Raw genomic sequence first — 21,066 nt, 5'->3', positions numbered from 1 at the left:
GGATGGTGGCTCTTTTGAGGAAAAACATTATTACTGTAAATATGTTAGGTTCATTAAAATTTGTATAACCCTGAAATCTTTTCCTGTTGGGTTGTCTTGCGAATGACCCCCATCTCGATGCAGATAATGCACTTAACCCAACCCTGATCTAAAACACATCAAGCAGTGAGCAGAAATGTCACAGTGAGGGTGGGGTTTCTAATTAAAGCTACAGTACCATATTAGCTGTGGAGTACACAACACAACAGAATACAATAAAACATCAAATAGCAACCGAAAGTTTAATTCTAAGAAATGATAACACTAATACAATAATCTGAAAGCTGCTGCCTGATGGAAGTGGTAGACTTCATTTTTGTTCGTAACATTGGTTTACTTGCTAGTTTCCCCCAGGGCTATTTTCAATTTCACTTCCTCTGTGCATATCTAGAGAATAAAGAGGTTTGATGTTTGGGTTGGGGTTTTATATTTCACGGATGCACAATGTACAGCAGTTACAATATTGTTTTATCTTCAGCCTGGATGATGAACCATGGCACAGAAAGTGAAAATATGCTAATGGATTATTTGACTGATACAATGTGGTACAGTCAGTGTTCCATTGTCTACAGGAATTCCCAGGTATAAGGGAAATAACTACTATTGCAGGGAATGTAGAAATGTTTCTAGCTATATTTTACGTGGGATTTTCCCTGTCTGTGGTGAAATAACAAATATCATCAAAGGTTATAGTGCGGCTAATAACAAGGAATAACATTTTAATCATACATAATGAAACATTTGAATGACACATTACATTGATCATAAATAATAGGTTATAGCAAAGTATTATAAGCACATGTAATTATGGCATTTATACCAAACCTTAATTAATTGGTTTATAACATGTCTTCACATGTCCTCACGTAAATAATCTAGGAGTCTTTTCAGAAGCAGGCCTAGTGGTTGAAAAAGGACGCTTTTGCTGGAATACTTATAATCCAGGTAAATAATAAACTAAATAGAAACAATAGTAGAGCATTATAATGAGATAAAGTATAAGACATACAACATAGAAAAACATACGAAGTGAACTGTAAATGAAATAAACAGCTAAAGATCAAACACTGAACAAGAAACTGCTCAGCTGCATCTATCCAGGGCCTGACAACTGCCATAGCAGGGTGCGCTCCACTCTGGCTGTGGTAGCTGGCTTCTAACTGAACAGCTAGCTGAACAAAGCCCTACTGCAGGTGGAAATGGGATAGTCTTGGTTGAGGAAAACAATCTGTTTTCACAGAGGTCAAGACAGAAATTGGTAGTTTAGGTTTTCTTTCTGTATTCTTTAAAATGTTCTTCGAGGGAGGTTAGCACAGCTCTTCCTGTCTTTAGCAGTGATAAACTTGTCCATGTGTTTGTTTATAACTAAACCACAAGGACACATTCTTAGAATCCACTCAGTAATTTGCTGAAGACCTTCAATGCATCACAAAGTCAAGGATCTCCACTCAAACTCGTGCTATGACTGCACAGCACCAGTGTCAGCAAGGAATATTGAGTTGGTACATTTTCTGCTTGTTTCACTACAATTCAAAGTCACTGTACCATGGGTACAGTATATGTGTTTTTCTGTGTATAGAATACTTTTAATTTGTGAAGTTAGATTGAATAGCATTATAAAACAGGGAAAAAACAAAGCTCTAAGTTATTTTAGGTTTTGTAAGATTCTAATAGCCTTTGATCCGAGTGTGGTTGGTAAAGGTCACTTATGAGAAAGCTAGATTGAAAATGTCATTTTATAATTAGCCAGCTGCAGTCACATGGCGTTGGAGCTCAGAAAGACAGTGCACAGTCATAGTGTAGGGGTAGAGAGGAGCTAGCCAGGGGATGAGACAGAAACAGGGTGTGGTCATCACATGCCGAGTGCTAAGGGGAAATGCAAATAAACTCAGACAGGATCTGTAGGGTTTTAAAGGGGAATTAAGCCATCCCTGCATGATACACAAATGACACACTGTACCCACACAATCATACTTGCTGTTAAATTGTACACAATATACCAGACACAAATCTTTAACTCAGTAGTTATTTAAATAATTTTTGGTTAATTAAATATTGTTTGGCTTCTTTAAAAGTTGCATGCAACTCATCTTAATAAACATGAATGTGAATTAGTCAATATAATCCTCATTTATTTAAGACAGCAGTTTCCCTCTTCGTCTCTCCTGAGTCAGTGCGGGGGTTTCAGCGGTGAGCCGGGCTTATCCTTGCCCACCACGATGACACAAGGAACACCACACTTTACAGAACTACAGGTGTTTTGTTTATGCAATTGCCCCCTCTAGTGCTGAAGAATATAAAACATAGCCTGCAGTACTAGATTTTAAATTCAACATACTGTACCTGTATTTTAAAAATACATGTTTGTTGTTTTTTCAAAAACAAGATATTGTATCTGGAGCCTGAAGCAACAGGATATAATCATTACAAACTTCCAGCGGTAATACATTTCCACAGCAATGCAGAAACTTGAAAATGTTACTTTTGATTTCAATTTGTCTCTCTGCCTAGTTTTTGCCTGGCTCAGAAATAGAGATGTGACTCGCCCCCATGCTTTACAAGACAAGCTGCTCGTTACTCTTAGTGTTTTCCGAGGGCGGGGGGTTGGCAAAGGAGTGGGGTTGGGGTCAGTGGACAGCATTCCCAGCTGAATACTGAAGGTCTCAAATGTCCTAGCCCTGAGTTTCAATGGCATTAATAAATGTGGTGCTTATCTTCAGCGCCAGTCAAGAGAAACACAGGTTGAATAAACAATTGATCATGTGTTATTAATTTACAGACCAAAACATGTTTCCTGTATGTTCTCTAATTCATTTAATCTGCACTGACTCCTACTCACAGCACCAGCAAACACAGTAAGGTTTTGTTTTAAATGTCCTTGGAAGATTTCAAAAAACACTACCTAAAAGTTTATTTATTGTTATTATTATTATTATTATTATTATTATTATTATTATTATTATTTATATATCAACGGCGGCCAGTTGCTGTTGACCGTTGACCGTAAGGAATTCTCCTTTTTAAAAACACCTTGGTAGGAGATTCTTTATTTGTGTAGGAATTAAGTATTTACATATACTGTTTTCATATCCCTATCTCCAACTATGTGAAGGCTATATATATATATATATATATATATATATATCTATATATATATATATATATATATATCATACATACACACACACAGACACAGACACACACACACACAAGATGACAATAAATTGAAATTGGCACTGTATATCAGAGTTGCTTATGTGCAGATTACAAGATCTTTATCCCAATTCCAGACAGTTTTTTCCATGTGCTCAGTGGCGTCTAAAAGTGGTATAACTACACGTGCTTTCTATAGGAATAGGTTGCAGAATGTTTGTAACTTTACTATATGCTTTAATTACCTGTCATTTATTGCCTCCCTTTATCGCAATGCAAAATATGGTCAAATATGTTTAAAATATGGTACCCCTCTCCCCTCGTATTACATTTTACTGAGCATGATGGGAGTCAAGAAATTGCATCCTTTATGTTGTGATCAACTGGAGAACGGTTCCTGGTACGTATATTTGTGGATTAGATATATCTGTAAAATACTTCCACTTCCCAAACAGTCTGCGCAACCTGGTTTCCATGGAAACATCCAAGGAGTGACCGCACCTTGATTACTTGGATTTTCCAACAGTCCTCGCTTAAATTCATAAGAACATAAGAACATAAGAAAGTTTACAAACGAGAGGAGGCCATTCGGCCCATCTTGCTCGTTTGGTTGTTAGTAGCTTATTGATCCCAAAATCTCATCAAGCAGCTTCAACAACATTACTGGGGAGTTGATTCCAGACCCTCACAATTCTCTGTGTAAAAAAGTGTCTCCTATTTTCTGTTCTGAATGCCCCTTTTTCTAAACTCCATTTGTGACCCCTGGTCCTTGTTTCTTTTTTCAGGCTGAAAAAGTCCCTTGGGTCGACACTGTCAATACCTTTTAGAATTTTGAATGCTTGAATTAGGTCGCCACGTAGTCTTCTTTGTTCAAGACTGAACAGATTCAATTCTTTTAGCCTGTCTGCATATGACATGCCTTTTAAGCCCGGAATAATTCTGGTCGCTCTTCTTTGCACTCTTTCTAGAGCAGCAATATCTTTTTTATAGCGAGGTGACCAGAACTGCACACAATATTCAAGATGAGGTCTTACAAGTGCATTGTACAGTTTTAACATTACTTCCCTTGATTTAAATTCAACACTTTTCACAATGTATCTGAGCATCTTGTTAGCCTTTTTTATAGCTTCCCCACATTGCCTAGATGAAGACATTTCTGAGTCAACAAAAACTCCTAGGTCTTTTTCATAGATTCCTTCTCCAATTTCAATATCTCCCATATGATATTTATAATGTACATTTTTATTTCCTGTGTGCAGTACCTTACACTTTTCTCTATTAAATGTCATTTGCCATGTGTCTGCCCAGTTCTGAATCTTGTCTAGATCATTTTGAATGACCTTTGCTGCTGCAACAGTGTTTGCCACTCCTCCTACTTTTGTGTCGTCTGCAAATTTAACAAATTTGCTTACTATACCAGAATCTAAGTCATTAATGTAGATTAGGAATAGCAGAGGACCTAATACTGATCCCTGTGGTACACCGCTGGTTACCACACTCCATTCTGAGGTTTTTCCTCTAATCAGTACTTTCTGTTTTCTACATGTTAACCACTCCCTAATCCATGTACATGTGTTTCCTTGAATCCCAACTGCGTTCAGTTTGAGAATTAATCTTTTGTGCGGGACTTTGTCAAAAGCTTTCTGGAAATCTAAATAAACCATGTCATATGCTTTGCAATTATCCATTATCGATGTTGCATCCTCAAAAAAATCAAGCAAGTTAGTTAGGCACGATCTCCCTTTCCTAAAACCATGTTGACTGTCTCCCAGTACCCTGTTACCATATAGGTAATTTTCCATTTTGGATCTTATTATAGTTTCCATAAGTTTGCATATAATAGAAGTCAGGCTTACTGGTCTGTAGTTACCTGGTTCAGTTTTGTTTCCCTTTTTGTGGATCGGTATTACGTTTGCAATTTTCCAGTCTGTCGGTACCACCCCTGTGTCAAGAGACTGCTGCATGATCTTGGTTAGCGGTTTGTAAATTACTTCTTTCATTTCTTTGAGTACTATTGGGAGGATCTCATCCGGCCCAGGGGATTTGTTTATTTTAAGAGCTCCTAGTCCCTTTAACACTTCTGCCTCAGTTATGCTAAAGTTATTTAAAACTGGATAGGAACTGGATGACATGTGGGGCATGTTGTCAGTATCTTCCTTTGTAAAAACTTGTGAAAAGTAATCATTTAACATATTTGCTATTTTTTTTTCTTCCTCTACGATTTTGCCATTTGTATCTCTTAAACATTTAATCTCCTCTTTGAATGTTCTCTTGCTGTTGTAATATTGGAAAAACATTTTGGAATTGGTTTTAGCTCCCTTAGCAATGTTCATTTCTATTTCTCTCTTGGCCTTTCTAACTAACTTTTTGACTTGCGTTTGCAGTTCCGTGTACTCTTTCTGCGTACTTTCTTTTTGGTCCTTTTTTAATGCTCTGTAAAGTGCCTTTTTTCGCTGAATATTCGCTGAATTCGAGTATGGCAGAACGATTAAACATAAAACACACGGTTTCTACCAAAATACCAAGACATATGGACATGTGGTGCGGATAAATTAGACGTTTTGTTGTTTTTTTTTTTTTTTCTTTCGCAACATTTTTTTCTATTTAACTTGCAGCTAAAGTGTAAAATTACAATGACGTCTTTGTCCATCGCCGGAAGCAGGATGCTTAAGGCTTGGCAGGCTGAAGGGAGTCATTTTCGTAGTGCAGGGGTGTCTCTCTGGTGTTTGGTGTTGTTACAGATCTTGATGTTAAGAGGAGATATTTTGCATTTCGAAAAAGCTCGGTAAAACATAAATCAGTGGTAATATTTTTACACGCAACGTCGACATCGAAAGACCAGGCACTGTTTAGAAATCTGACAGGATGGAGTCTGCAAATCAAGGTATTTTCTGTTTAGCAGGTTGTCAACAGTGGGAACGACACGACTGTCGAGTTCCTTGGGAAACAGGGCCCGCTGTCTGCTCCAAAAATAAAAGTGAAGGGACGGGTGGGTGGGACTATAATGGATACACGCGCACAAAACTATCCGGTTTAAATGCAACTATATCGTTAAATAGGGCACTTTTATTTACAATTTTAATCGATGCACCAGTATATAATGTGACCGCCCTGTACGTTTTTTTTTTTAGGCAGACTTGGTATATAGTCAATATCTTGTAATCTAAGTAAGATCTATTTTATTTAGTGACAGTACAGTCTGACAAATACAAATCATGTACCGATTTACTAACTCCTTGCTTCAGAAAGGGTGATTTCATTATGTTGTGACACGTGTATATCCGGTGATTAAAAAGATGAAGAAAAAAAATACGTTGTTTTTTTTTATTATTTCTATTCAGTCAAAAGCCACAAAATTACATTTTGTCGTTATATTCATAGCTGTTATTTTACACATGGTACAATATATTCATCTGTTAAAACTCATTATTAATAACTTAAATATGTGCAATTGAACCCGGTTAATGACAAGGAAGATGCATCATTTGTTAGACACTAAATTCTCAGTATAGCCATATTTTTGGGTTAATGTTACAATAACACCATGCTTGTTCATGATGTGTTGTGCGAGTTTCTGCATATTACTGTAGGTGGGGCATTACAAAGGGCGTGCTGTAAAATGCCACCCAAATACGACTACTTGACAGTGGGAAGTGATAAAAGGCTGGGCTTTTATTTATCCAGTCATTTCAGTATAAGATCACATTGTCAATGATTTAATGGGCTTCAAACATCATAATTTAAAACTGCTTGGGGGATGCTACTCCCATTTCCATTACATTTAAGGGAATGATGTTTGCCACTGTTATAAAGAAGTATTGGTGGTTTGTCAGCAGTAACATGGTTTACATCTTGGACACACCCTCACGCTGCATCTACAGTACAGTGTATATGGCTCATTGAACACCTGAGGGCACACATTTTATTTAAGTTTACTTCATTTTTTTGGTGGTATTTATCTTGAATATATAGTTCTACTTTATATCTGGGGAAATAATTCTCGACTTTTATCCCTGTGTGCACTGTGTGGAAAAGACAACAAATGTAATTTCTTATTACTGTATTTTTGTCACCCTTTCAAAAACCACACCAAAGGATTAAAATATTTCTAAGAAAATAAATGACAACCTGCTATAAAATGTGTAAGAACTGGCTGACCATTTTCCTCTCAACCCAGTATGTACTGTAATTGTAGGCAATAACATGTCTTACAGTGCTGTAATATATTCAATTTAAATAGTTTTAAAGTATTAGTATAATACTCACAGATGTTGGTGTGTTCCAGGCAAACTTCCTCTGTAAAATCAATTTTCTTGATGTATTTCACAACTGCTGAAACAGAGGAAGTGCGCTGCTAATTACCGTAGTAATAACACGCTCTTCTAAATGACAGCAAATTGGCATTTTTTGTGATTATTTTATTTATTTAAATTAATCTAATTGGGGTCTGGAACCAGTTCTAGTCCTCGGATAAAATCCAGAGAATCCAGACAAATTCTGCTTTTAAATAAGCTAATTCTGTATGAATATTGATTGGTAACGCAAAAAAAAATAAAGATCAGGTGTAGAGGTAGTGCCATCTTATATTTCCTTGTAGTGCTTAAATACTGTAATGCAGTATATCTGGCCATTTGTTTAATTATCTATTCTACAGAAGTCAATAAACTGACATTAACTAGAGTCTGATTTATTGATTTATTTTTTTTACATCAGGTGACCGAGTACAATGCAGTGTATTAGATTACTTTATCAGGACAACTACTTTTTGTATGTCTGGCCTACTGTAAAAGGGGGTACTGCAAATTGCATTTCTACTTGTGTATGTAAAGTTGCTAAAATGAAAAAAAAAACATCCAAAAACAGTTTGTGCTGAATGTACCCTTAGAGGACAGCTGTACGTCTTTATAAATAGAAAGGCATGACTTCTTGTTTCAAGTGAGATGCACCTGTGTGCACCAACCATGCACAATGGCTAAACTGTTGATGCTTGTGCTTGTACTGATGACAGATATCAACCTCAACTCTCCCAATAAAGGGCTTGTGTCGAACAGCTTGACAGACGTGCCAGTACAAGGTGCCACAGGTACCACGGTGCCTGTAGGCTTGACTGAAGACGAGTCAGAGGAATTAAAGAACGAGCTGACCAAGGTAATTCATTGCTTTATGAAACATGACGCAAATATTATTTGAAAAATATTATGCCAACTTTTTTTTCAACATCAAAATGTTAAGTTTTGCTTACAGTATAGCTTTATTACAATATAGTTTATTTCAAATTTGTTTCAGAAATTGCTAATGTAAATATATAAATTTGACTGTGTTGCAATTTCATGGGGTTTTTTTTTGTTTGTTTCGTCTGAGCTATAGTATACGTGATAACATCTCTTGCAAATGACTTCTCCTTAATGTTGTTGTCTGTTTCTACAGAAACTGTAGTCCTTATAAGGACAATGCCTTGTCAATTGTTATCATTTAATATTTTCATTATGTAGACTAGGAGTGAAATATTTCACCTTTATTTCTTTAGAGAAACTGAAATCACTAAACTGACTCGCATTTTGTATCTAACATCTGGCAGTCGTGACGGGTGGGAGACAGAATTCTATTACAGCTGTTGTGTGTTTACTGCCTTGCTGAACAATGGGGGAATTTAATTGCTCTCTCCCAGGTGGAGGATGAGATTGTCACCCTGCGCCAGGTGCTCGCTGCCAAAGAGAAAACTGCTTATGAACTCAAAAGAAAACTGGGACTCACTCCGCTGAACGAATTGAAACAAAACTTCACCAAAGGCTGGCAAGATGTTCAGACATCCTCAGCGTAAGTATATAATGAGCAGAGCAACAAACCATATTTAGGGATTTTTTTGTTTTGCAAACTAATAGTATTGATTGAATCTCAACAGAAAGCTAATTTACTTAGATGTCCTGTTGGTGTACTTAATTAAATAAGATCTGTATAAAATAAACATTAGATTGTGTACAGGCCTAATGGTTTCCAATGTATTCTGCTACTGTCCATCTAAAGCACCCCATGTCGTTTTGAAGTGTGATGGTCTGCCAATGTGTATGTATCTGAGAACAGGGGAGCTCAGACACGATCAATGAGCTCTCTAGGCCTATAGCTATTTATTTGCATGTCAGTGGAAGACTTCAGTCTAGTGCAGGGTTCTCCAACCCTGGTCCTGGAGAGCAACTGGATCTTCTGATTTTCATTTCAACTGACCTCTCGCTTACTTTCTTGATTGCAATAAATTATTGGCCTAGAACCTAGAAAACCTGCAAGATTGGGACTCTCCAAGCCAGGGTTGGAGATCCCTGGTCTAGTGTATCCAAACTAGTTTGAAGACTGGACACCTTAGACTGTTTTGTTTAGATTGGGCTACATTAAAAAAAGAACATGTCTTAAGATGATTAATTAAGTTAAGCTGGAAGATGGGATAAAAGCTGCTGAGAATCGCTGTGTTGTCAACTGAGATTTAGCAGTTCAAACAAAATAACCTTTTCCTTCATTAGTGGGTGTGCAAAATGTCTGTGAAACGTGTTCTATATGATCCTCATCCAGTTTTTTATATGCTTGTCAACTAAAACTGTACCTCAAGAAAGAGTACAGTGTTCTTATTAACAAGACCTCTGTTTTTAGCTATGTGAAAACCAGCGAGAAACTCGGAGAGTGGAATGAGAAAGTTACCGGTTCTGATTTGTGAGTCCCTTGCACAACTAAATTGTTGCTGAATTTCAGTCTGCTCTTTTGTGTGCTTTTCGTGTTTCTGTTAAAGCCAAAGGCTGCAGGGGGCTTTGCTAAATTGTGAGACCAGTGCATGGCAATGCAGTTAGGAAACCAAAATATGAAAAGCTTTTTTAAAAAAAGCAAAAAAAAAAAAAAAAAAAAAAAAAAAAAGCACTTCTACATTTCTCTGGGGTGGAGGGGTAATTATTCAACTTTTTTTTTTTTTTGTAAAATGAATATATAAAATACTTGCAACATGACTTAAAAAGTATGTCTTTGTTTATGATTTCATAAGCGATTTTTAATGTAGGTCTCACGCTCGCCAAAACCCTATAGAACAGACCGAACTAACAGTGCTGACTAACTCCAAGTCTGCATTTATTTAATCAACTGTGTTGCTGGGCAGAAAAATACTTGCAGGCTTCTTTTGAGAGCTGTTTGTCATTTGTTGCTGTGCTTGCTTGTTGTGCAAAGATTTACTTTCAGTTGAATTTTGTATTTACTGGTCACTGTTAATTCCACAACACTAGATTTTAAAAAATAAGTTGCAAAGCAAACACAGAATCAATGCACCAGTAGCTTACACAATTCTAACGTTGTACTAAACCCCCCTAACTGCAACCAAAATGTCACAGGACTTGAAGGCTTTCTGTTGCTGTGTCAAGATTATATTTAAATGTAGACTGAATCAAATTAGTGAGAAAAGGTTCTACATGTTATGTTTATTAGATAGTAAGCTTGCTATGGGGATCATTTTTAAGGGAAGTACGCTATGATGGAGTTATTTTTCCAGAATTCAAAGCGAAAGCAGTGTCTTTCATGCATCTAATGTCAATGCATGTTTATGGATAATAATAGGTGTTTCTGGCGCTATCAGGTTTGTCAAGCAGGGCCATGCTGCTGTGGCAGGATTAAAGGATTAAAAGTTTTCTTATAGCCTATGAAACTAGACAAGGTTCTGAGATGTCAACTGTATTATTATTATTGTAAAAGAGCTACGATAAGTAATGTAAGTAATTTGACATAGAATAACAACTCCCATTATAAAGTTTATCAGCCCTTCCTGTGTTGAATGGAGTTATTTTTAAGGAGATTTTATATTTCCTACATTGGATGAAGGCCTAGGTTTTCTAACAAAGAGAACAAATGATATTATACCAGTGAGTGCTCCTAAGAATTTTGTGTGTATGTGTAACCACGAGCCTGAACATTGGACAAGGCTTTTACTAATCTTGAAGCTGGTGTTGGCAGACCCTTTCTCACCTGAGAGAGGAGTGCATTCCATCTCACATTCTACACATGGAAAGTTAAACGAGGCAACTTCCCTTATGAAACATGTTTTTCTTTTATTAAAATACCAACGGGATTAAACAGGAATTCAAAGGTTCTGGATTTAAGACATATTTTTTTTTTTTTTTTTTTTTTTTTTAGATAACCCAAAGTTTTTGAGAGAGGGTGAAAGAAAGTTTATTTTAAGTACTAAACAGGAATACTACCCCATTTAAACAAAACGTGCCTATGGACAAATTAAAACGGTTTCAGAAAATGTGCTCAACGTGATTTTAATGCAGCATCTTAATCAAAGTGTCAGCTTTGGCCTGTTTCCTTTAGCACTTGAACTGGTCTTTGTGTGCCTGCTGAATGTCATCTGTTACTATCCACTAAATGTTTTAAGTCTTAATCCATATCTTCAAATTTAAGAATAGTATTTCTGTATTTGCTTATGGGTGGTGTTGTAGTGGTAGAATCTTGTCTATGCACAATAGCTCTATTTTAATAATTCTGTAGAGGATTCTAGAGTAGAATTTGCTGTCTTGGATTGCCCTGAGATGTTTTGTCTTGCTTTTGTTGATGTCCCAAAGTCAGATCTCAAATCAGAAACGCATAAAAGTCTAAACACTTTTGTAGCATTTGTTTAAATTGCAACTAAATGTGCGATTGCTCTGTAACCCTATATTAATTTTTGCAAAGGGATATTAAAATGGGTATTGTTTTTTTCCTGTTACAATTCATATTTTTTCCTAGTTAGGTTGAGCTCCAGAAGTTTACCGAAGAAGCTCTTCATATACAGTACAGGCTTTATCATGTGCATGTATCCTGTAGGAAGATAAGAGGTCACCAAAAATACCAACATTTAAATTTCCTCCATGTTTTATCATTTTACTCCCCTTGTCATTTCAAAGTTGTTTTGTGTTTTTAATCATGTTTTTGTTTTCTTGCATAGGCTTCAGAATGTCTGCTTCAGAATGTCTGACTATGATGCACCTGCACCACTATCTAAATACGCACTATAGGCTCTTGTGTCATTGTAATAAAACATTTGATATGAAATGGAGGGATGGGAGATGTCTTCAGTAAACAGTAATGAAGCTTACTTCATTGTTGATTTTTAGGTACTGGATTTAAAGTTGGATGGTCAGTATAAACCTGCATAATGTTGCCCAAAATAACTTTTTTTTTTTTTTTTTTTTTTTAAGCATAATCTAGAAACGTAGGGAAACTATTTACAGACATGTGCAGTACTGCTGAGAAGCCCTTTTGTATTAACATGGATTTGCATGATATTTGATACAGCTTTTATTACAAATAGATTTGGATTACCTTTTTGCCCTTCATCATTATCAGGCGTTTCTTAGGCATTCAAAAAAAAAAAAAATCGAGGTCCTATTGTAAGTGACTGCAGGAGCAATTGTTGATCCATAACTCTTCTCTGAGTCGCTGTGCATAACGTGCCTGCTAAATGACTAATTCATAATTCACCTGAGGATAACTGCTGTTCCTAATCCCGTTTCTGTTGCAGGTTCAGGAGTCTGCTGCTTTATGTATCACATTGTGTTAAACTGCAGCTGTTTCTCTAAGGTCTCTTTCAATTTTCTGTTACACTGTATGTTTATAGATATCTGTCAGCGAGTGCCACTTTGGAGGACATAACCCATTCAGAAGCGTGAGTTTTTGTTTTTGATAAAATAAAATACATTTTAAAAAACCCTTTTAAATATAGCAGGGCTACAGTTTGTTGTGGGTGTAGGACCAAAAAAAAAAAAGCTCTTCTCCAGAAATACACATACCTTTTATTAAATTACTTTTGAAAGAAAACAAAGCTTCAGTCAGCACGTATTTATAGCAGAAGCCTTGATCTTAACCTGTAGGCGTTTGTGATTATACAGTTTGTAAATAAAGATTTAATCAACTAGTAGAAAACCCACTTTGGTTTAATCGTTTTTAACATGTGAACATGTCTTTGCTGCTGTTTTCAATACATATAGAAGGGGTACCTATAGGATGGGAACTTTAAAAATACATTTCAATGAAGTCATGTACGTTTTGGCTTATAGTTTAAAAAAAAAAAAAAAAAAGCAAACATTACAAGCACATTTAAATCTTACATTTAATTTTCCTTTACAGTTGTCTGTGTAAAATGTACTTGATAGTAAAGATGCTGAAAGTGTTATTTCATTTATGGAGTGTCCTTGAGTCCGTACAATAAGCAGTTTTGATGTGATTTTGAAACGAGCGCATTATATATTTGACAACACGACTAATGAAGAATATAGCAGCATGATATTCCAGTGCAAATAAAAGATATACACATAAAGGAATAATAAAAGCAAGCGGGTCATCATTACGCCGGACAGTCGGGTTTACTGTGGTGGTTGCTTGGGCTTTTCAGATATGTTGCTGTTCTGTAAGAACATGATAATGGCCATGTAGTAAAATGCAATAGTATATGAAATGTAACCTGCCAAAGCTTAACGCGATACCTGCATTTTTAATTGTATTATGTCTTGGTTGTGATCTTGTACTTGTACATCACTAACTGCCTGCTGTTTACTTGCCTTCAAAAGTTAAGCTATATTTTGTATTTAAGTGTGTGTGTCAGACATTCTTGTTTTCTATCTCCTGGATATCAGTGTATTACCTCAAGCCGTTGGGATTTCAGACTATGTATATCATGTATTTTCCATTGAAGCTGGCATTTAAGGGAAAATTCATTCTTGCAATCAGCAATGAACACTTCCTGCCTGCAAGATGAGTTTTACACTGCAAAACAACCTGATTAAAATCACTTCAAAATTATTTGTGCTTGGATCTACTAGCTCCTAAACAAAGAAACTACAGTGGCTTGCGAAAGTATTGACCCCCCTTGGCATTTTTCCTATTTTGTTGCCTTCCAACCTGGAATTAAAATGGTTTTCGTGGGGGTTTGTATCATTTGATTTACACAACATGCCTACCACTTTGAAGATGGAAAATATTTTTTATTGTGAAACAAACAAGAAATAAGACAAAAAAACAGAAAACTTGAGCGTGCATAAGTATTCACCCCCCCAAAGTCAATACTTTGTAGAGCCACCTTTTGCAGCAATTACAGCTGCAAGTCTCTTGGGGTATGTATCTATAAGCTTGGCACATCTAGCCACTGGGATTTTTGCCCAGTCTTCAAGGCAAAACTGCTCCAGCTCCTTCAAGTTGGATGGGTTCTGCTGGTGTACAGCAATCTTTAAGTCATACCACAGATTCTCAATTGGATTGAGGTCTGGGCTTTGACTAGGCCATTCCAAGACATTTAAATGTTTCCTCTTAAACCACTCTAGTGTTGCTTTAGCAGTATGCTTAGGGTCATTGTCCTGCTGGAAGGTGAACCTCCGTCCCAGTCTCAAATCTCTGGAAGACTGAAACAGGTTTCCCTCAGGAATTTCCCTGTATTTGGTGCCATCCATCATTCCTTCAATTCTTACCAGTTTCCCAGTCCCTGCCAATGAAAAACATCCCCACAGCATGATGCTGCCACCACCATGCTTCACTGTGGGGATGGTGTTCTCGGGGTGATGAGAGGTGTTGGGTTTGCGCCAGACATAGCGTTTTCCTTGATGGCCAAAAAGCTCAATTTTAGTCTCATCTGACCAGAGTACCTTCTTCCATATGTTTGGGGAGTCTCCCACATGCCTTTTGGTGAACACCAAACGTGTTTGCTTATTTTTTTTCTTTAAGCAATGGCTTTTTTTCTGGCCACTCTTCTGTAAAGCCCAGCTCTGAGGAGTGTATGGCTTAAAGTGGTCCTATGGACAGATACTCCAATCTCCGCTGTGGAGCTTTGCAGCTCCTTCAGGGTTATCTTTGGTCTCTTTGTTGCCTCTCTGATTAATACCCCCCTTGCCTGGTCCGTGAGTTTTGGTGGGTGGCCCTCTCTTGCCAGGTTTGTTGTGGTGCCATATTCTTTCCATTTTTTAATAATGGCTTTAATGGTGCTCTGTGGGATGTTCAAAGTTTCTGATATTTTTTTATAACCCAACCCTGATCTGTACTTCTCCACAACTTTGTCCCTGACCTGTTTGGAGAACTCCTTGGTCTTCATGGTGCCGCTTGCTTGGTGGTGCCCCTTACTTAGTGGTGTTGCAGACTCTGGTGCCTTTCAGAACAGGTGTATATATACTGAGATCATGTGACAGATCATGTGACACTTAGATTGCACACAGGTGGACTTTAACTAATTATGTGACTTCTGAAGGTAATTGGTTGCACCAGATCTTATTTAGAGGCTTAATAGCAAAGGGGGTGAATACATATGCACGCACCACTTTTCTGTTATTTATTTTTTAGAATTTTTTGAAGCCAAGTTATTTTTTTCATTTCACTTCACCAATTTGGACTATTTTGTGTATGTCCATTACATGAAATCCAAATAAAAATCAATTTTAATTCCAGGTTGTAAGGCAACAAAATAGGAAAAATGCCGAGGGGGGTCAATACTTTCGCAAGCCACTGTAAATTCAACCAGCCTGTGGTGAAACGTGTGTAGCTTATTCCTATTACACAATTAAAGTTCTGTAAGTGTCGAGCTGGCAGTGTACCACGCCCTTGTGAGTTTAGCAGTCACAAATAAACTATGCCCTGCAGAAACTCAGAAAAGAAGTTCTGAGCTTCCTGTAAGAAGCCATTCTGAAGTTAGCAGCCTTATAGCTAGTTTGTGTTGAACACGTTCTGCGATTTGGCATTGGACCTTGTATACTTTTCATTACATTAAAATTGTTTGATTTCTGTGCTCAGAGGCAATGTTAGGGGTGTCATGTTTCATCATATATCAATAAATTGTGACACTGTTTAGATGATGCATCAGATGATGCAACAGAGGCAGGTGTGTGTCGTTTGTATTGTGATACTAGACCAAAAACACAGTTTTGTTCATTGCCATTCACCAAGAAAAGACATTTGTAAAAACATTTACAGTACTCTCTACATGGTGATTTCCAGTGTGAAATGACAATAAAAAAGTTGATCTGCAGTTTGTTTAACCTGAGTAGTTTAATGTATACACACTAGTTAATTGTATAAAACTGCTAGATTCATTTGGGTTTTTTGTTTTCTTGTTATTTTAAGGGGCTTTACCAGCATTAATCATTTTAAAGGGGTAAGAAGTACATGCTTTTTTGCTGTGGCGTTGCAATGTTACTACTTCTCTCTGTTCTGTTGCTGTTTTGTAGCTAGACTAACCCTTACAGTCTTCATATGGAGAAAGGCATTGCTGCTCTTCTCGCCAAACGTATTTTCTTGGTTGCCACAGATACAAGAAGACTCAGGAAACACTGTCTCAGGCAGGACAGAAGACCTCTGCTGCTCTCACCACTGTGGGTTCTGTTATCACCAAGAAGCTTGGAGACATGAGGTATGAGTTTGGTTATACACGTGTTTATCAGTAAAAGTCAACTAAAGAGATCTACAGCTGCTCTTGTTTGATCAGGCAAACCCTACTGTCACTGTGCCCTCCTTTCTCTTACCACATAGTGTAACAAATACACTTTAACAATTGCAAACTGTGCATTGTATGTATTCCTGATGTTCAGCAAGTGCAGCTTTTAAATTAAGAAGACATAGTGGAAGGTTTTTTATAATGTACCTGATTTATTTATAGATCTGGATGTGCAGAGAATGGGATACTCTACGGGTGACAATTTTCCATTTGCTGTGCATTCAATATATTTATGCCTTTTCAATTTAGATCGAATGAACAAAAAATTCCTATGGTGGCAAAATGTGTTTGATACAACCTGTCACACCTGGTAAATGGGAGGTGTATACCTCAGGCAGTGAGGGCATTCTCATTTCCTTTCAGACTTTCTCTTCCTGCATTGCTTCCCCTCAAATTACTGTACCATTACATTTTTCCCTTGAATATTGTAACATTATTTATCTGAGATTTATTATCTAAAATGATCAAACTTTTTCGACAATGCAAGGATAAAAACAACTATCCTTAATTGTGAAACTCCAATGAATTTTGATATTTATTTCCACATAAAGAACTAAAGTAAATTGTCTGTAACAAGGTTGCCATTGTTTTTCATAACGAGCTAGTGATATGCCTTTCACTGTAATTGCTTTATTCCCTCTCCCTGCCTTAAAAAAAGCATGTCTTTATATGGGATTATTTGTTTTAATTGCATTTTTTTATAATATATTCCTTAATCACACTAAAGAATACATGGAACTATAGGCACATGTTTTTCTCCACAAAGAGTATAGCAAAGGTTTATTATCACTGCAAGCATGTTACTTTTTTCTTCAGCATAACAAGCAATACTAACAATTTTAAGTTCAAGCTCCTGAATTAAGCTTTACTGTACTGTTTTTTTTTTTGTTTTTTTTTCCTCTTCAAAGAACCAAACTGAAAATCAGTTTACTGGTGGTTGCTATGCATTCAGTATTTTAATTTCTCATTTATTTTATTAGATTTATTTTTGCTTACCTTACTTTTGTCCTTTTTGTTGTTGCTGCAAATGACTTCTTCAGAGCTCTTCCATTCTCACAGTCATTTAGGTAAGACTGTCCAGTACTGTGCGGGGAAACCAAGACCATACAAGTTACTTTATGAAGCGATGTGTCTTCAATTGAAACACTCAATCAAAATATAAGACAAAACTTAGAGAAACGTATAACTTGGCATATAGAAGACAATACACTAGACGAAACACTTGTCTACTTGACTTTATGTGCTGTAAATCTTACTTTGTAAAACAATGTGTGGCTTTAGAACAAGGTTACATGTATATTTCCTATGTTTTTTATGAGTTCTATAAAACTACACATTTTATATTTAATTACTCAGTAGACCCAAATTCTTTGGGGGGGTAAAAAAAAAAATAGATAAGGTTTGCATTGGTGTAATAGGTGTAGTAGTAGCGCTACATCTTGCCTACATCTCCTGTGCAAGTGGTTTTGGATTGTGAGGAAAGGGCTGTTCTGCTTTAACCGTTTGCTGAAGGGTTAAAAAATTAACAATGTAGGTAGCGTTGCATGTGCTGCATGCATAATTTGCCTAATTCTAGAATGCGGTGCATTTTGGGGGATGCATTCATTTTTAATGCTTTGCTTTTCTTCCTGTCATCTTTCCTTTAAACTTATATACTTGCCGTAACAATTGCTTCCTCTGTCTTCTTAATGCATTCCAAGTAGCAGTTACTCCATTCGCCAGTCGATAAGTATGCCTGCAATGAGGTAAAGTACAGCTGATAGAGATGCATTTCTGCAAAGAAACAAGTGAATACGTAATCATATGTGTCTTGCACACTAATGTTGTCATTGTACAGTCTTAGTATAATCAGTACACTGCACTGGTATCAGAATCATAAAGTAACTTTACAAATGTGTTGAATAGCGTGCCATTTATTTAATTTAGATTCTCGTAAAATGTAAAACGTTACTGTGAGATTTTTCAGAATGGAGCAACCTAGCTAAGATGACTATCCTGTTGGGTCTGGGAAAGAAAGTATATTTTACAGGGTTATGTATGGAGATTGACAATAATGATGAAGGCAGTTAAATTCAATAAGAAGGAAGAAATACAGATAAAGTACAGATCAAGAATGACAAAGTGTAAACACCAATGGTGCATGCTTTTCAGAGAGTTGTATTTGACCCTTAGTGGTTTTTATAGGGAGGTTTGACTGTATTTGGGAAATGTCTTTGTAAGGCTATTAAAAAAGCAGTTATTTAACTTTGTTTTCAGGAACTCCCCATCGTTCAAGTCATTTGAAGACAGAGTTGGAACTATCAAGGTAAATCTGAACTCCAGTGAAAAATGTAGATAGATTAACTTAAATTACAGAAGGAGCAAATGGTGAAACAAACTGACTGTAAATTTGAGATATCATTGTAAAAATGATTTAGAATTAAGTGAATGCAACCAGAATAAATAAATGCTTTTACAGAAATATTTACAAGAAATCGTGAATGCCACTGACTGTATGTAACCAAGGTCTGGAGGAATTGCACAAGTAATTTTTCTCCACTCAGTATGTTTTAATCTGTGTTTCTCCTAGTCCAAAGTTGTGGGTGGCAGAGAGAACGGTGATGGCCTGCAGTCTCCCACTGAAATGAATCCTACTCAGGACGGAGCTCCATTCTAGACTGGATGTCCAGCGGCTGAGGACACACTTGATCACTGAAGCCCTTACACTTCCCATCTTCACAACAGAGCAAGCCCCCTTCCCCCAACACTAAAGCATGTGTGTGTGTATATAATATATATATATATATATATATATATATATATATATATATATATATATATATATATATATATATATATATATATATATATATAAATGTTCATTTGATGATGGAATTTGCGAGAAGACAAAAAAAGGCTAATAATCATTTTGTATTAGAAATAATTTTACACAGCTTTGTATAATGTTTTTACATAACCTTTACCATTAAGCTGCCATTTGTGTGTGTGAGGGGGGTTCAGAAAAAAAGTTAAAGATATTTATCTCCGTTTTTTCTTTTTTTACATGAAATCCATGAGTTAAACAAACTAATCCCTTTTTGTTTTTTTACATTTGGTACTCTGTGAAGCAACGCTTTGATGTATAAAGAGGTGAATGTGAAATCTGATGCCTAATAACCTTATATCACTTTATGCTTTATCTGTTTAATTAAGGGAGAGCAGGTAGCTTCAGAGTGAACGCAGTTGAATTTTAAGCACTCTGGGTGGGCGGGTGGGTGGATAGATGGATTTATGGATGGAGGGACAGATTTTGGTAACCTAAATAAGAATGCATGCTTTTATGCCATGTAATTGATAACTAACGCATAGAGGATCACAGTAGCTTGAAACTTGCTTTTTACCAGCTAATCTGTAAACCTTACTATACAAATATATGTAGTGTTTGTTGAGGCATAATAAAGTCTGTTTAAATCTATATTCTAGACCAACATTTCCTAAACCCTAATGTGGCATGCAGGCCATGTGAACAGATTATAATGCAATTTAGATGTGGTTTTTAAGGGCTGGAATTTTTTTTTTTTTTTTTTTTTTTTTTTTGGCCAGTGTATGTTAGCACTGCCACTTTTTAAAAAAATAAACAAACATGTAGAAAATGTAATGGGCAGATGTGAATAGTTTCTTTTCACTAGATTTGTGCAAGTGTTTTTTTTTTTTTTTTTTTTTAAGAATTTTTTTTCTTTCTAAATCTGTTCTATTGTATTTGCAGGCTAGGATAGTTAGATAGCCATAAGTTCGATTTTTATAGTTCCAGTTTCTCAGCATTATGCATTGCTGCCAAATTGTGTAAAATCCATAGTATGCAGATTTTCCTTATACAACTAACACTAAGCTAACAGAGTGTAAGGCAAGTTTCTTGCTTTTATTGTTAGAGCTGCAAATATTAGGCTACAGAAATACAAATATATATGTGCTAAGGGTGAAAGTAATAAATATATATAAAACAACGTATAGCCATTATAGGCCCACATGAAAAAACAGTTTGTGTGAGTATAATTAGAAGACAAAGGGATCGGATGCTATGGTATGGTGGGTGGTGATGGAATTATCTTTCTCTTTTGGGTATATATGTTTTAAATGATCAATAAAGCATTCCTTTAAAATACCTCTGTTCTGTGTTACAATGTTTTCAGGGTTTGTTTTGTTTTTAAAGGATTTTCCCTGCAAAGCTATTGTTGCATCACACAACTTGATTTAAAAAAAATTAAATAAAAAAATATATATATAATCTTTATTCATTAATTGACCGAGTAGGACACACACATGGGTGAATCAAGTCTCCAGGTACTGGGGTTCGATATTTTGAACAGTAACAACATATGTACAGGATAGTTAAGCTCGCAGACAAGAATTTAATTTGAACT

General features: G+C 36.2%; 1 protein-coding gene across 12 annotated transcripts; it reads left to right on the top strand.

The window, feature by feature from the left end:
• Positions 1-5,864: 5,864 nt before the first annotated feature.
• Positions 5,865-20,807, top strand: LOC121298075 (tumor protein D54-like). Of its 12 annotated transcripts, none has more exons than XM_041224863.1 (10): positions 5,865-6,076; positions 8,228-8,340; positions 8,861-9,009; positions 9,832-9,891; positions 12,815-12,862; positions 16,481-16,582; positions 17,707-17,733; positions 18,370-18,411; positions 18,923-18,971; positions 19,236-20,807. In XM_041224863.1, exons 1-10 carry the CDS (start codon positions 6,058-6,060, stop codon positions 19,320-19,322), a joined length of 696 nt encoding a protein of 231 aa, XP_041080797.1. In that variant the 5' UTR covers positions 5,865-6,057; the 3' UTR covers positions 19,323-20,807. The 12 variants fall into 12 exon arrangements, with proteins under 12 accessions (XP_041080797.1, XP_041080796.1, XP_041080801.1 ...); XM_041224862.1 differs by having other exon boundaries at positions 8,201-8,340; XM_041224867.1 differs by lacking the exon at positions 9,832-9,891 and having other exon boundaries at positions 8,201-8,340.
• Positions 20,808-21,066: the final 259 nt, after the last annotated feature.

The sequence above is a fragment of the Polyodon spathula genome, chromosome 23 (assembly GCF_017654505.1).
Source record: "Polyodon spathula isolate WHYD16114869_AA chromosome 23, ASM1765450v1, whole genome shotgun sequence".
Taxonomy (NCBI): Eukaryota; Metazoa; Chordata; class Actinopteri; order Acipenseriformes; family Polyodontidae; genus Polyodon; species Polyodon spathula.
Note: the sequence above shows the minus strand (reverse complement) of the source record. Positions and strands in the feature narration are given on the sequence as shown.